Source organism: Acomys russatus, chromosome 24 (assembly GCF_903995435.1).
Source record: "Acomys russatus chromosome 24, mAcoRus1.1, whole genome shotgun sequence".
Taxonomy (NCBI): domain Eukaryota; kingdom Metazoa; phylum Chordata; class Mammalia; order Rodentia; family Muridae; genus Acomys; species Acomys russatus.
In genome coordinates, this window is record NC_067160.1 from 60236017 (window position 1) to 60252395 (window position 16379).

The following is a 16379-nucleotide window of genomic DNA, read 5'->3' on the forward strand; positions in this document are numbered from 1 at the left end:
GAAGGGCAGGGCGGTGAGTCAGGCCTTAGCAGGGCCTCCTGGGCCGGGAGAAGTCTGTCTCCCTCTGCTGTGGATGGGGAGCTGGAAGCCCCTTTCCCTTCTCCAGCTGTCAGCTCTAGGAGGGGGGTTCTCCTTTGGCTTCCTTTTCCTTACAAGTGACTAGGCCACCAGGGGCAGCAGGAAGAGGGTGGGGTAGGATTCGAGACTACCCTTCACCTGATTAATAACTTGGCTACTCCATGTTCACTTGAGGCTCTTCTGGGCATCCTTGACAATCTAGTTGGGGGGAGAGGCGAAGGGCAGATCCTCAGAAGTGCGTTGACCAGTCAGTCAAAGGAGCCCCTACTAGCGAAATGCTTGTGTCTCCGCCCAGAAGAGAGGCTCTCGGAACTCCTCCTTAAAGAGAAAGTTCCGCGTGGTAGGTGAATCTCTTGTACTCTCACTATACTCTCTTCGCTTCTTTCTCATCCCTAATCTATCTCTCTCTCTCTCTCTCTCTCTCTCTCTCCCCCTCTCTCTCCCTCTCCCCCCCACCGGCCCCGTCTTGAATTCAAGCGATCAAACTTCGGGGGGGGGGCCTCAACGTTGGGTCTTGGAGTCTGGCCAGGTCGGGGTACCTGAGGCGGGAAGAATCGAGGACCAGGGTGGGCCACCGGGTTCCGGAGGCCGCCGCCCAGAGTGGGGAGAAAGAACGGGGGCGCCGCCCCCGTCCCACGTCCGCTCCCGCCTCGGGCCAGCCCCTTCCTCGCCGCGACTCGCCCGCTGTCCCCACCCCCTCGCCCTCGGCGCCCAGTGGGAGGCGGGGGCCGGCCTTGCTGAGCGGGTCGCCAGGCTCTGATTTGCTGCGGGCGTTGGGGATCGACAGCCTCCGCCGTGTCTGCCAGCAGCAAAGGAGGGAGGGAAAGGGGGAAAAAGTGCTCGGCGCCGAAGGCGAGGTCTGCACTCCTCGTCCCCGCGGCTGGCGCAGGACCTCACTCCAGCGGAGCGCCCACGGGGAGCGGGTCGCGGGGCGGCAGCGGCGAGGAGGCTACGGGACTAGAAGGAGGAGGACAGGGAGCGCGCGAGCAGCCAGCGAGGGGGTCCCGGTCGTCCCGGGCCATAGTCGATCCCCGCGCCGTGGGCGAGCGCGCCCGCCGCCCCTTCCTGGACAGCCACCACCGCGGGGGAGATTGGGCGGGCGCCGAGCTTCCTATGACTCCTTGAAGTTGTCGCGCTCCCCTCTGCGTCCGCTATCCGGGCGGTGTCTCTGGTCCCGGTGCCTCGCGTACGCCCCCGCTCCCCGGCCCGCGCACCCCGCCGGCATGGACGTACACACCCGCTGGAAAGCTGTGCGCCCGGGTGCCCCGCTCCTGTCCCCGCCGCTGCTCTTGCTCCTGCTGCTGCTGTGGGCGCCGCCTCCGAGCCGCGCAGGTAAGAGTGCTCCAGGGGCACAGCGGACCGGGCCTCCAGCACTGCAGGATGCGCGCGAAACCGCCGCGCCGCTGTCATCTCAGGCGCGTTCGCCGCCCGCCTCCTCCGTGCCTGCAGAACTTTCCCCCTTGGCCTGTGGAATGCACCGGGCAAGACTACGAATACCATTCGTTGGGGGCCCAGGAGAGGGAGCCTGGCCAACTCCGTCGCGGCGGGTGTACCGCCCCCTCCTCTAACAGGGCCAGCTGGGTGGGGCTGTCGCTCGAGTCAAGGAAGAGTGTACCTCGTGTTAGATCTGAGCAGAGTTGGCCACACTTTTTGTCCCCAAACTTCACATTCCTAGTCCCACATCATAGGCGACCGGCTGCATCCATCCCACGCAGCCCTTCAGCAGACACTTCCCTTCTGAAAGCTGGGAAGGGCCGCCCCCTAGAGTCAAGGCCATTCGATTCCTCGGGGACTCCTGGGGGTGAAGGGGGATCCTAGAAGTTTGAATCCCCAGCTTTGGACTTGCCTCGGTACACACCCTCCCGATTGCCCGCGTGTCTGGGCTTACTCTCTGCTGTCCCAGGGGATGGGGCTCCCCTCCAGTCCCTGCCAAGTCTTCAGGAGGTACAGGGGAGCCCTGTGAGGTAGTAGGCCAATCCTGCTCCTAGTCGGATTCTAAACCTCCTAACCCCTTAGAGGTAGTTTTCTTGGGTTTACTACCCAAAGATGGGATGAACGGGAACCAGGCCTGGAGAGAGCCTCAGATGATGTGCGGATGTGAGGCTCCTCCTGCCAGGATGGGCCCTTGGAGGGAGCCCTGATCCAATGGGAAGAAGCAGGAGGGTACTGATGACGGTCCCTGTCTGTATTTCAGCACTTCCAGGCTCAGGTCTAGGCAGAAGTGTTGTTCTCAGCATCACTTTTGTTAGTTAGTGTGGGATAAATCTTCCCAGACCCCTAAACACCATAGCCCAGTGTGGGAAGGCATCCAGGCATGCACCGAACAGCAGGTGGCTGCAGCGGATAGTGGTCTGGTCAGCCCTTGCCCAGTGACAGGGCTTTTCTTAGCTGGTGCTTCCAAGGCTAGCGGGAGAGTCATTTTCCACGCTCCATGGCCAATTACAATATTCTTCTCCTGTTCCCTGGCACCATTAGTGTCCGGTGGGTACAGAATAGGCAAGAGTGGGAGTGGGAGGGGCTCCAGGGCTTCGGGGGACAAAGGAGAGTATGGGCCCACTCTACTGGGACTTGGACCAACTGACCTCAAATTTTCAGGGTTCAGTTAGAAGTAGGGGGTGACGAAGGTCCTCAGAAAGTGTGGAAGAGAGACAAGATGGGGTCAGCTCCTCCTTTCCTCTCAGCCCCACAAGCTGCTCCCGTGGTCTGGTGGGGTTTCCGAGGAACCTTGGAGAAGCTGGCAGGCTATTCTTGCCATCAGCCATTTGCTCCAGCCTTGCCCTGTGGCCACCCACCTCTCTGCTTCATCACCCACCCCCAGCCCTACTTCCCTTTGCTGTTGAGGGTGCAGCCAATTGGAAGGGGCCTCCTGGGCCCTGGCTGTGGTGTTAGATAGAGGTCTTGCTTCAGACAAAATAGACAATTAGAAACATGTAAAGAAGCTGCTTTGGTGGAACCCACTTTAAAGTCATCCTCAGGGCACGACCAGAGGGACAGCAGTCCACTTTGGATGCTGGCACATCAGGAGAAAGTGCAACCCAACCCTGCTGCTCTCTGCTTGCTCTCTGCCCGCCCTCTGCCAGATGTTTTCTGAGAGCACAGTTCTGCCGCTGTTTCTTGGCCAAGTGTGCGAAGGAGTGAGAAGTCAGATTGCACTGGGAGCCGCTAAAAGTCTTAACGGGGGAGGGGGGGTGATGGGAAATGAAACGTGACCCCAATATTTGGAAATTGAGGTCATCTCCTCCATATGCTATTGGTAGGCCCGAGTCACATGACTGCTTTTTGCAATAATTTGCAGGGGGGAAGGCCAGCCAAGTTTTGTGAGACTTGACAGATATTGAATGGTTAAATTTCCTGTGACTCAATGAGTTGGCTACAGGGACATCCTTGGGCCCTCCCTCCACTCTCCTCCCTCTATCCCTCCTTCACTTTCTGTACAGAGTCCAGTTGGTGGGGGAACCCAGCTCCCTGTAGAAGCCCTCTGTGTCTCCGGGGTGCATTACTCTGGCTGTGTGGTTGGTTGGTGCGGTGGGCACTCTCCAGCTGTGACTACCCAGCTGTGGTAGTAGAGTGTCCTCCTGGGGCTAGCTCACAGCCTGTTCTCTGATGATGTTGTCTCAGGGGGTTGGCTCTGCGGTGCTGGCAAGAGACTGCCTCTCTACCCCACCCTGTAGATATTTCTGGATACTCTTCCTCGCCACACCCTTAGCTGAGACCAGCTGATGCCCGATGCCTGCCCCTGCCTCTGGCTGGAGGCCTTTCTCTCCATTCCTTATCCCCTCACTGGGTCAGCCTGTACCCTCTTGCAGGGTTACAATTGTTGAGGAGAGTAGGGGTTGTAAGGATCTAAGCTGGTCCCCACACCACACATCAGGAATGGTGAGTGGTGCCTAGTGGATCAGGGCAGCGTTATCTCCCCCACCCCAGGACACTGTTTGCTATAGTGTGGGGTTATCCAGCCCCCTGCCCATGGCTCAGGGAACAGTTAATGCTGGTGGCTAGTTTGCTGGATGGTACCTGTCTCAGCAGCAGAGGAGCCAAAGCCCCGATGAGTGAACAGCTACCCTCTTGCCTGGCCCTGGCCCAAGCATTCTGTTCTTTGATTTCATATCCATTTCTTAGCTTTCTCCCAGGAGATCTGGTACCCTGGGCTACAATCCCATCTTGGGGGCCCAGGCCAGGCAGGGCCCTGGGGGACAGATGAGGTGACCCCTTTGGCCAGTGCAATGTTTATGCTCCTTCCTTCTGCTGCTTCTTCCCACACCTCTCCCTCTCTCCTCCCCGTGCCCTTCCTTCCCTCCTCCCTCTTCCTTATTTTCTTCATCCTTCCTCCTCTCCCCCTTCCTTTCTGTCTCCCTTTGGAGGTCCGTGGCCTTGTGTAGGGGCTCCCCTACTCCCTTTGGACTACCTAGGTTCTTCACAGTCAGCAGGACCTTCAAATACCACAGGCTCTTAGCTTACACTTGGCCTGGAGGTGCTGGGGCTGGTGGTGAAGGGGTTCCTCATTCCTTTCCTGCATCAGGCACCTTTCTCCTTGTTCTTATGCCACCTCAAACATGCTGGGCCCTGTAGGATTTGTGGGCCTTGGAGGACATCTCCATGGGGTCCCTGGTGGCCTGACCTCTTTTTCCTTTTATTACCCTTAGCCACTGTGTCCTCTTTCCTCCAGTTTTAATCTTGCTCTTGTTCCTCTTTTCTGGTTGAATATTCCAAATTTATCCCAGGAGTTTCACCCTGTTCTGTTTCCCTGGGCTGGAATGCCCCTCATCAGTTGGTTGGCAGGTCCCCAGTTCCTGTCTGCCTTGGTGGCCCTACACCAAGAGAACAAGAATGTCACAGACAGAGAACAAGTAGGGGGTCACCAGAGCTTTGGTAACTCTCTCTGGTATCCCCTTTCCGTTCAGGATGGGAGGCAGGACCTAGCACCGTGCTAGCAGGCACAGGACACAATACAGACTGGATGCACTTTGGCTTTGCCTGTGAGAACTGCTGGTTATTTGTAGGGGGCATTCCTTGGTGCTGCACCTCCAGCGGATGCGCCTGCTGAGAAGCTGGCATGTACTGTCTCTGCCTCTGAGGTTGAAGGTCAGCTAGGATGAGTCTCCGTGCCTCAGTTTCCATTCCTAAAAATGGGGAGACTAGCTTGTGTCACTTTGAGGAGCCTGAGACTGACTGGGTGGCTCTGCAAATGCTTCCTAGGTGCTGGGACACAAGCTCATCTCACAAGATGTGGTCTGTAGTAATTTGCAAAAGGAAAAGGGCAGTGTCCCCTAAATCCTCTCTGAACATTAAGATTCTAGAAGCTTGGGGTGGGGTGCGTGAGTGCAAGGAGGTGCTACACAGCTCCTGCCTTCCTGCCGTGACTCTCATCGGCATGTGCCACACTTGCCAGTCCCCTCATGGTGGCATTGTAGTCACCTGAGGAGTATGTGTGAAGGCAATGACCAGGTCAATTCCAGGGTTGTTTTCATGAGTGTTGTGTGCACATCAGGTGCTCTCTCTCTCTCTCTCTCTCTCTCTCTCTCTCTCTCTCTCTCTCTATATATATATATATATATATATATATATATATATATATATATATATAAAATAGCTTGCCCATGTAGGATCCATGTCTCTCTGTGTGCTTTATGCCTGCGTGTGTAAAACAACTGTGTGTGTATCTGCACATATGTGTGGGGGCATAAAAGCACACCCATGCATGTGTGCCTCCACAGCTATCCTTAAAAACTCTGTGCAGGGTGGGAGGTGAGCAGATAATCGTGACCTTGGAGCCCCTGGAGCTCCTGGTGGCCACAGGTTCCCCCAGTGTGATGAGGACAGTGATGTCATGTGACACCTGGACTCCTCATCTAGTTGTTTTATCCATGTAATCAGTGCCGCTGCTGTCAACCCTTTGTGGGGCGCTTGTAGCAATTCTGGCTCAGCTTGTGGATGTGCCAGGATTCCATGGCTCCATGGCTGCCTGGTTCCTGGTCACCTTTTCTGGTTCTGGGGAGGAAGCGATGGAATGAAAGAACTGGAGATGAGACACGTTCTTGGGTGTGTACTGCAGGCCACAGGTTTACTTTCTGTCACCCATGTCATGTAGTCTCAACCATCCGCTCCTTATGAGCACAGTCATTTTTTTCTGGAACATTCCCAACTTCAGTAATGAGCCCACATCAGTGGTAAATGTTACCAATAGTTGGTGACTCAGACCTAAGACATGAACCACAGACTGACCCACTTTACTCAAAACATAATAACTTGGTGTTCCAGGGTCAGAGATGGCTTTGGTTATGGCATGGGCACCTTTGCTTCCTGATTACAGATCTGTTTCTTAACATTTTTTGTATTGCATTTAAGTGTGTGTGTGTGTGTGTGTGTGTGTGTGTGTGTGTGTGTGTCTTGCTGGGAACAGTTGGGAAAGCAGTGACCTCCCAATGAGACTGGTGAGTGTTTTAGCCTAAGTGGACATTGTGATGTGGTGACAGTCAGGAAGGTGCTGCAGTGAGGAAACTGGAGTTTAAATCTTATAGCCTTTGTGGGCTTTAGGGCATAGGTGAGCAACTGGGAAGCCATCCATAGCTGAGAGGAACTTCTGGATTGGGTGTGTAGAGGAGACAGACAACTGCATAGATGAAGCGCAGTTAAAGTGGGAAGCAGGAAAACACTCACCGGCCTTTAGGATTTGTACTCATCATCGGAGGTCCCTGTCAGCATGAGATAGTTCCTACTAACCCCTAACAAGCTTTGGAGAATCAAAAGACAGCACTTGCTAATCCCATAGAGCAGCTTGTGTTTGCAGGCTTGCCTCAGAAGCACTGTGCTAAGCTGGGGTCCATGCCTTACGCATTTGAAGATAGGTACCTCTGGATGGATGCAGAGGGCACGTTCCCCTGTTGTTCTTTTTTGCTCCTGTTCATCTTCACGTTTAATGCTGCTCCCCAGGCATGACCTGCACAATGCTTGTGCTCCTGAGTGCTCCCCAGGCACGACCTGCACAGTGCTTGTGCTCCTGAGTGCTCCCCAGGCATGACCTGCACAGCACCTGTGCTCCTGAGTGCTCCCCAGTCATGACCTGCACAGCACCTGTGCTCCTGAGTGCTCCCCAGGCATGACCTGAACAGTGTGCCTCAGATGTCTTTGGGTGGCACTGAACCTTCCAGATGTGTGCATGGAGGTTCTGCCAGGCCAGGTTGCTCTCTGCATCTGCAGTTCTCACCACAGTCATGTATATTGGTATACAGCCTTCAACCCATGCTAAAAGCCAGTGTGGTGGCCGTGGCCTGGCACCCCTGTTTCCTTCAGACTGAGGTTGATGACTAAGAAAAATAGCAATGCCCTTGCCACACACACATTCTCCTCCCTTTCTGATACTAGATGAGGTACTCCCGAGGCATCTCTTTTGGGAGGGCAGTGGTCCAGGCGTGTTCCCAGCTGCATGCTGAACCTAGCTAATTCCCTTCCACTGTCAGAGCTCACAGAGGGCAGCGGCAGACAAGTTGGATGTGGGGAAAGCTGCACAGTGCTTGTGGTCCTCAGTGCTCCCGTATGGGGCAGCCTGCAGTTGCCGTGGTGGGCACAGGAAGAGCCCCTTGAATTTAGTCTGGCTCTTGGAAGCTGACTGATAAGGGAAGGGCCTTTGGGGAATGTTTTCTCAGGTCGCCTAATAGGGCCTGAATTTCAGCATGGGGGGCCTGGCTGGGTAACGATTGTAAGGAGAAGCAGTGTGAAGGCCAGGCTGCCCCACCAGCCCCTTCCTTACACACTCTTTTCAGCTGAAGGGTCCGGACATTACCCTTTTTCTGTCTCTGTGGACATCCAGTCTTCTCCAAAAGGAAGACTGCTTTTCAGTAAACTCCTGCCTACTTCGCAGCGATCTTAGGGATCAGGGCTGGACTGGAGTGTATGGGACTGTGAGGTTCTGGAGCATGGCACGGCTGGCAGTCTGTTAGCACTGAGGATAGTGAGAGAAACTTGACACTTGGTACTAGGCCCTATATTCTGTAAAGCCCTCAGGTCTGCCCCCCGCTAGCCTAGCCTCATCCCACTGCCTCTCCACTCACACCCCACATTTCTTAAGCAGATTGCTGATATGACCTGCTTTCACTAGTGGCTCTTTGGGCATATGTCCCTAAAACTCCTCCACCTCTCTGGACTCTGCCTATCATCACCCACAGGCTCTTTCCCTCTAGGCTACGCTAGTGTGGTCTCAAGACTCCATTTTCTTGTTGATGACACATCTGCGTGGGAAGGATGAAGAGAGTTGCAGTGTTGGAGCTTAGAGAGGGTCAGTGCCCTTGAGGTTCCAGGCCAGAGGGGCAGAGGACAGCTGTTTCCCATGGCCTCAGACATCCAGATCACAGTCAGGGCTTGGGAAGGAAGGCCCCTGCATCTTGCCCTTCCCTGTGGACATAGCACAACAGAGGCACCTACCATGCCTTGGTTCTCCCGTCTGCATAGTGCGCATAAAACGATGCCTCATCTCCGACGCAAGCTGAATGGGGATTGCAGTGCCTGCTGTAGCTGCTCTCCTTGTTTGACACATGTGATGTCAGTATGTACCTGTGTGGGGCACACATGGAGCCTGCAGAGCTCACACATGGAGCTATACTGCCTGGAGTTTATTAAGGCACTGCGGGGAAGCCTGGGACCACCCCGCCTCCAGCTATCTGTGGCTAGGCTGATGGTACAGGCTTCAGCCCCCTTTACCAGCTCAGTTATCCCCTGAGTAGACAATTCTGAAATAGGGGGCCTGAGAAGCCCTCCTGGAGTTTATCCTGGCTGTGTGGCTGCCGCCACCTGGGCAAGCAGAGTGGCAGGCACAGAACAGGCTCCACTCAGCCAAGCTAGGGGCTGAGGACCTGCAGCGACTGCTTGGTGCGTGACACAAGATGGACGCTCTGTGTACTGTGCCCTGTATCAGGAAAGCTGCATCCCAGATGTTCCTGTTCTGTCACTCCAATGCAGCAAGGGCTCTCCCGCCCTCTAGGAATGCCGTGGAGGGCTGGTTCCCCAGAGAGCTGAAGCTAGCCTTATGCAGAGGGCCTGTGACCCCGCCCAGACATGCCATGCCTGGTGTTCTCTGGCCTTGAGGAAAGTAAAGTAGGACAGTGGACATGTCCATTCCCTTCAGAAAGGGCCTGGAGGTGCTCAGCAAGGACCCAGCATGAAAACAGCAGGCACCACGTAGCTATTAGCGCCAGAGGCCCCAGGACCCTGCCTTGTAGATGCTAGCTTGTTCACAGGGCCAGCTTTAAGAGGCTCCCTGGCAATCCCCCCAAATTCTGATGCTAGTGAGCAGTTGAGGGCCTATTGGGACAACTCTGGGCACAGCAGGCAGTCCCTGGGGAGGGTCTGCTCCCACCACCAGCTCAGTTGTTATCTCAGGCATTGGAAAAGACAGTTAGCATATACTGAAAGAACAGGAGAACGAAGGGTCCTGTGAGTCTGGACAGAATGCTTGGACTCCTGGCTGTGGGCCCTTGAGCGTGATAGTTAATCTCTCTGATCTGATCAGTTTATCAACGCATCAATTGCTTGTCTGGAAGCAGAGCTGACTGTAGGACCAGAGGTGGTGAGATTCCTGTGGGCATTGAATCCATGATGAGATGCCTTCAGTCCACATGAATAGTGAGTGGATGGCAGCAGGACCTGTCCTGTGACTGATACATAGCTTGTCTTTATTAGTGATTGAAGAGCACCCCTTAATTTCTGTGATGTGTGAAGCTGCTGTGTGTGGGTACAGTACCATCTCAGCAGCAGTCCCTTCCTTAGAACAAGGGTGGGGGCATCCCAAGAGGATGAATCCCTGGGCCACATTGGAGCCATCCCATGTTCTCCGGCATCTGACATCTGGGAGTTAGTATAGGTGTTTTTCTGCCCAGGAGCAGGAGGGCCAGCTGGCCACTTTGGTGGGAACTGACAGATGCTCTGAAGGAGGGCTTACAGAATCTGAGGTCCAGCCTCCAGCTTCAGACCACTTGCAGAAAATTATAGGCAGATGAGTTCGGGATTTCTGAAATTAGAGGTGGCAAGGAGAGGGGACCAGACCTTTGGTGATGCCTGGCAAAAAGAGCCCATCTGCCACAATCCTGGTGCTGGGGAAAAGGAGCCCTGGCTGTGGCTATACCCAATCCAACCAGCTGGGGGTGCTATTTCAGCTCTAAGGCCTTTCTTTCCTTTCGATGATGGTTGGCTCATCCAAGTCTTCCCTGGATGCCCATCAGTGTCCCCAGACATCTTTGTTACAGTGGTGTATAGGTAGGGGAACCCACCTCCATCCCTGGCAGGTGCTATAAAATGCCTCTAAGCCTTTGTGTTAGTGTAACCAAACTCTGGCTTGAGGCTGGCTGGCTTTTCACTGTTCATGAGCAGTCACTGAAAATGGGCTGCAAGTAGAGAACGCTTGTCTTTTCTGCCTTCTTAGGCCTGCCCCATTTCTTCACTGTTGCTGGCTCTGCTCATGGGGAGGGGCAGTCCCTGGTCTCCTAGCCTCGGAGCTGCCTGTCCTCATGTGCCCTGAGACTCTCTGGGTCCAGCCTGTGGACTTGCTCCATCTGCTTTGCTTGGGGCCAGGGCTGGGCCGATTGCAAACAGCTGCTTGGCCCTTGAGGTGGATTTGCAGGCTCCAGGAGGGACTGCTGGACAGTGTAGCAGAAAGGCCACTTGGGGTGTCTTAGGGGACAGCCAAGGCTCTTCTCCCTGCTTGCCTTTTGTGCCTTAGAAAGACTGGAAACCGGGGAGCAGACACCTGATCTGTTCCTTCAGGTACATTGTAGTCAGCCAGGTCAGAACAGCGGGGGAGGGTCAGTGTCTGGACTGCAGACAGTGGGGGTGGGGAGGGGGGTGGGGATGGGGATGGGGGTATGGGTGGGGTGGGAGGGTCACTGAGCTTCCAGCAGGCTCTGGGGTTTTGATATTCCCCAAAGCTTCCCCTGGCTCTGGTAACTTGCTGCCTCCTTCTCTTTCTTCTTTTCCTCTTCCTCCTTTTCCACTTTCCCCTCCTCTTCCCTTCTCATTACACTTCCTTTTCCTCCCCACTCCTCCTCCTCACCCTCCCCTACCCGCTCTTACCCAAGTATTTCCCTGCTTAGTTTGTCCTAATGGCATCTTCTAACCAAGGGCTCCTAAGTGTGTCTTGCCTGAACCCTTTCCCCATGTGGCCCTGTATATACAGATATACTGTAACAGGCACACAAAGCAATCAATTACTGATACAGGAGGGGAAATTTATTTTCAAACAATTCTTTGCTATACATAATATGCCATCTATTAAAAATGAGAGCAAATTTGTATGTTAATGAAATGGCTACACTTATTTATCTTTATATGAAGATTAAATCTGGGCTGAATGTTGTCACCATCAGCTGTTTGGTGGCTTCAGGTGTTTACAGGCTCAATATCTTGATTTTATGATTGTCAGTGCTGAGAACGCTGTTTCATACACATGCATAGTACAAGTTGGCCAGGTGTGTTTGGGACCATTTGATAAATTGTTGGGAATTTTGCCCTAATCCCAAGTCAGAATTTACGTAATGATTTTTGTTTTTATGAGCAAAAAAGATTTTGTTTTCATGCTCAAATCAGCAGCTCAAATATCAATTTTGAAAAATCAAACACTGTAGCATAATGCAATCTAAAGATATGCTAATTTGATACTTGCTCCTGAGGGATGGTGGTTGGGAAAAATAAAAGCCTTTGTTGTTTGTGATTAAATCGTTATACCTCTTTAAGAGCAGAAAACATTACATAGAGACAAAGCATTGCTGCCCTGAGGTGGAGTAGTCTGGACTCTGAGCTGAGGCAAACACAGTGCACAGCGTGTGCTTATGTGTCCAGAACCAAGGTGGCAGTGAAGTCACACAATGCACCAGAGGCGGGCACTGCCAGAGAAACCTCAGATTCATGATGCGTTTGATTTGAAATTAATTTTTGGTCATAGTTCATTTTGACACCTGTTCCTGTCTCTACGCCGTTTCACAACTCCCCTCCATGGTCTGTCATGTGACCTGTGACCCCATGAGGTTAAAGAGCTTGGCTGTGAAGTGGGAGGTATCGCTCCCCACCCTCCTTGTTTCCCAGGGGAGATGACCCAGGCCCACAGAAGCCCTGAAATTGGGGAGGGACAGAGTGTGAGCCCTTAAGACAACATCTGTGCTCTGGGAACGACCGTCCATCCTGAGGGTGGCATTCAGGCTCAGTGACAGGAACAGTAGAGAAGAGTGATGCCAGGGAGACATTTCAGTCTCCACTGAAGACACTTCCGCCTTTTTGTTATTTGTGGTGTGTGTGTGTGTGTGTGTGTGTGTGTGTGTGTGTGTGTGATCAGGGTTGGGGCTCAGGTTCTTGTCCTTGAGCACTGCTTCTGAAAGCTCCCCCAGCCCTGAGTTTCTGTCTTTTGCTTGGTCTGGTCTGTTTTTGGAGAGCTCTGCGGATTTGCTGTTCACGGCATCCAGCTGTGAGCAGCTTGTTTGTTTAGGAGTCTGAGTCACCGTTTCCATTTTAGTGGAAGAAGGTCTGATAGTGGGGGGCTATGGCCAGGTAAGGGCTGTCTGTTCCATCTCAGTGACAGCTGATGAAAGGAGTGTGTGGGGTTGCTCTGGGAAAGGCAAATGCTCATGGCAAGGGTGGGCCCCCTTAAGTACATAAGCAGAGTGGGAGTTGAGTCATCAGCCAAGGGTCCAAGAGTTAAGCTGGTACAGCTGAGCTGGAAGCTCGGTGTGGTCTGAGAAGTTAATTAGGGTGTGCTCCACATCTTTAAATCATGAGCTTTTCAGAAAATAAAATGAAAAACCATAGAGAATAATGCCTGGCTGCCTACCTGGCTGTCCTAGTGTGTGACCCATGAGGCTCTGCTCCTATAACTGAAGACACTTCCGCCATTTTGTTATTTGTGGTGTGTGTGTGTGTGTGTGTGTGTGTGTGTGTGTGTGTGGGTTGGGGCTTGCTGTCTAGGCCACCTGCCTGGCCCCACTGTGTACTTCGGACACTAAAAGGGAAAGTGAGGGAAAGGTCACCTTGCACTTGTGATCTTAGACATTTTGATCTTCAGGTCACCTAGTGGACCAGAGTTCCCAGCACACAGTAGCAGAAATGGCCCTAGCTTTGTGGAGTGGCAGCAAGGCTTGGAAGTCAGGCCTCCGACTGTACTGGGGGAAGAGAAGTTGGCATCACCTAGAGGCCAAGTGTGGCATTGCACTTCAGAGTTTCCTGTGGCTCCGGAAACCAGCGTGACTTAAGGCACCACATGCCTTAGTTTCTTCATGTGCAGTGGAATGGAAGATGTCTACGTCCTTCAGAGGCTTGTGGTGGGGACCTAAGGAGGCCGAGTTGAGGCCACACAGAAGCAGAGAGGTCTGGAGTTTGCTGTATCTCACAGTGGACCGGCATGGATTATGCCTAGTGAATCCTTCCTGGGAGGAGCTGAAAGTAATTGGCAAAGTCCAGGGTGTTTGCTGAACAAGAACGTAGCCATGATTTAGTAACAATTGGAGTTGGGAATCCTGGGAAAGCTCTGGCCCATGATGCCTATGCCATCTGAGAAAGGCAGCCTGAGCTGCTGCAGAGCCAGGCTACGAGTATAGATGCCCTGATACCTGCAGGGAGAAGGTGTCAGGGAGAGGGGGCCCTGCATTTTCCAGAGGCATCTAGGGACTGTAGGTCAGCCATGGAGTCTGCCCATAGGTGTGGTGGATCAGAATATTTGGCTTGAGGTCCTATGCACTGTCCCCTCCCAGACACAGATCTGGGCTCAGAGTTGCTTGCGCATCACAGTCCCTATGGCGATTTGAACCACCCTGGGTCTTTCTGTGGTGCCCAGGAACGTAGCAGGCTTGAAGCTGGACATGGTGACAGGCATGTAGGTTCTGGCATGATCTGCTGTCTCCAGAGAGCCCCATGGGCACATGGCTAAGTGTGTCTTGCCTCCTCCTGGGGATGAGGTGATTTTTTAAAAATATATTTTATTAATTTATTCATATTACATCTCAATTGTTATCCCATCCCTTGTATCCTCCCATTCCTCCCTCCCTCCCATTTTCCCCTTACTCCCTTCCCCTATGACTGTGACTGAGGGAGACCTCCTTCCCCTGCATATGCTCATAGGGTATCAAGTCTCTTCTTGGTAGTCTGCCATCCTTCTTCTGAGTGCCACCAGGCCTCCCCATCCAGGGGATGTGGTCAAATATGGGGCATCAGAGTTTGTGTGAGAGTCAGTCCCCACTCTTCACTCAACTGTGAAGAATATCCTGTCCATTGGGCAGATCTGGGTAGGGGTTCGAAGTTTACTGCATGTATTGTCCTTGGCTGATGCCATAGTTTGAGCAGGACCTCTAGGCCCAGATCCGTGATGAGGTGATTTTTACTTGCTTTCTTTATACTCCCAGGCCAGCCTCAAACTCACTGTGTAGCCAGAGATGACCTTGAACTTCTGATCCTCTTGACTCCACCTCCTGAGTATTTTCATTATAGCCGTGTGCCACCACAGTCAGTTTTATGTAGCACCGGGGATCGAACTCAGGGCTTTGTACACTTTAGACAAGCACTCCACCAGCTGAGCCACATTCCCAGCTTTACTTAATTTCTCTGCACTCTGCACCCCATGTGGCCCCCATACGCTTGCTGCCTGCCCCTGAAAGGACTCCTTGGGTGTCTGCGCCCACAAAGAGCCTGCCTGAGCATGCATGGATGCTCTTCTGGGATCTAGGCCTTTCTCCGTTGCTCTCTGCTGGCCAGTTAACTCTGCCACCTCTCAGAGTGTCCATCCCGCAGCTGCTGCATCCAGCTTATCTAATTCCAGGATCAACCATTTCACCCCGTAAAAACATCTAGCCTTGCTTTGCAATAATTTAAATACCTACCCACTCTGTTGGAGCCCGCCTCTTGAACAGCTCCTGTCTTCCAGGACTTCGGGGTGGGGGTGGGGGTGGGAAGTGAGATGGTAAAGGACTCCTCGCTCTAGACACAGGTGTGCACCCAGCCTCCCTGCCTGGGTTAAGGCTAAGCCCGTAGAAGACACCAGGCCCCTACCCTGCTCTTTCTGCTCTCTCTACCTCAGTGCTAATGTCTGATCAGTGTCTTCGCCAGCAGATAAATTCCTTGGCAGAGAGGCGGTCTGACCTCTTGCCAGTCACTTATAAAACTGTTTCCTGGTCTGATTTCTCCAGTGATGTTGTGCCAGGGCAGAGCCACACCCACTCAGCCCTGGCACCCTACTGTTCCTTCCAAGCAGCCCTGGTCCATGCAGCCCCTCCCCTCCCCCAGGCTATGTCAGATTGAGTGTCTGTTGAGATGCTCTTGCAACATGCCCGTGTCCTGCTGTCGTCCAGCCATCACCTTCCTTCCCGTTTGACACTCCGTACTGGCCCAGGGACTCCATCTGTAGGGGCCAGAGGAACTGGCTTCTGTTTTCTCTATCATTATTCCTGGCTCTTAGCCGGGCACATAGAGTTCCCTTCCCAGTGACTCTCAAATTTGAACCTCATTGATGGGGCCCTTCCTGCATCTCTCAGGGGGTCATGGGTGGGCCCCTCCTACACCCCTGGGGGAACTTGACTGGTGGGGCTCCTCCTATATCCCTGGGTGGGCATCACAGGTAGGCATGGAGGCCAATGCCAGCGTAGCTTAGCTGGCAGGAGTTCTTGCTAGGACTCACCACTCTCATTGTCACAGCGCTGTGGCTTTACCTCACCTCTGATCTCATCCCTGGCCTCAGTTCTTTCTCACAGCTCTTCACGGGATGGGCTTGCATTGCTGCCCGCTTGGGTGAGAGCCAACTGATGAGCTCCAAAACTGTTGTTAATTGTGTCTCTACCGGGCCACAAATCCAAACCAGAGTCTGTACTGTGAGCCTAAAATCCAGAGCTATTAGTGATAGAAGAACCCTGTCTGCCTCATTTCAGGGGCTACCCTGCCTGCTCTGCTAAACCCCCAGATTAAACGCAGCAGGGTCTCCGGGGGCACCAGCAACATCTAAGGCACTGTGTGTGGCTTTGCCAAAGAACCATTAAGGGAACCGCTTTCCCAAAGTGTAACTCAGTGGGCTCTACACACCTGTGATTGGCACACAGCTGGCACAGCCCCAAGAAGAAGAGTGACTGACATCCTGGCTGTGCCACAGGGGTCTTTGAAATCTGAGCTGCATCCTGGAGCTGGGCATGGCAGCACTGTGGCTTTACCCAGTGTGAGGCCTGAACTACCCGGACACCTCATGCCAGCCCAGGAGGAAGAACAGATTCCCCTTGGGTAGTTAGCCTGGTTAGGACAGCACCGGCAGAGTTAGGGTTCCCACCGAGGGTGACCTCACCGTATGTTTCCCT

At 53.5% G+C, this 16379-nt stretch overlaps 1 protein-coding gene across 1 annotated transcript in view; it reads left to right on the plus strand.

The window, feature by feature from the left end:
• Positions 1-872: 872 nt before the first annotated feature.
• Positions 873-16379, plus strand: part of Col5a1 (collagen type V alpha 1 chain) — a 148011-nt gene continuing 132504 nt past the window's right edge. Inside the window, 1 exon segment of the mRNA XM_051166957.1 lies at positions 873-1410. Coding sequence (XP_051022914.1) covers positions 1302-1410 — 109 coding nt within the window. The 5' untranslated portion in view covers positions 873-1301.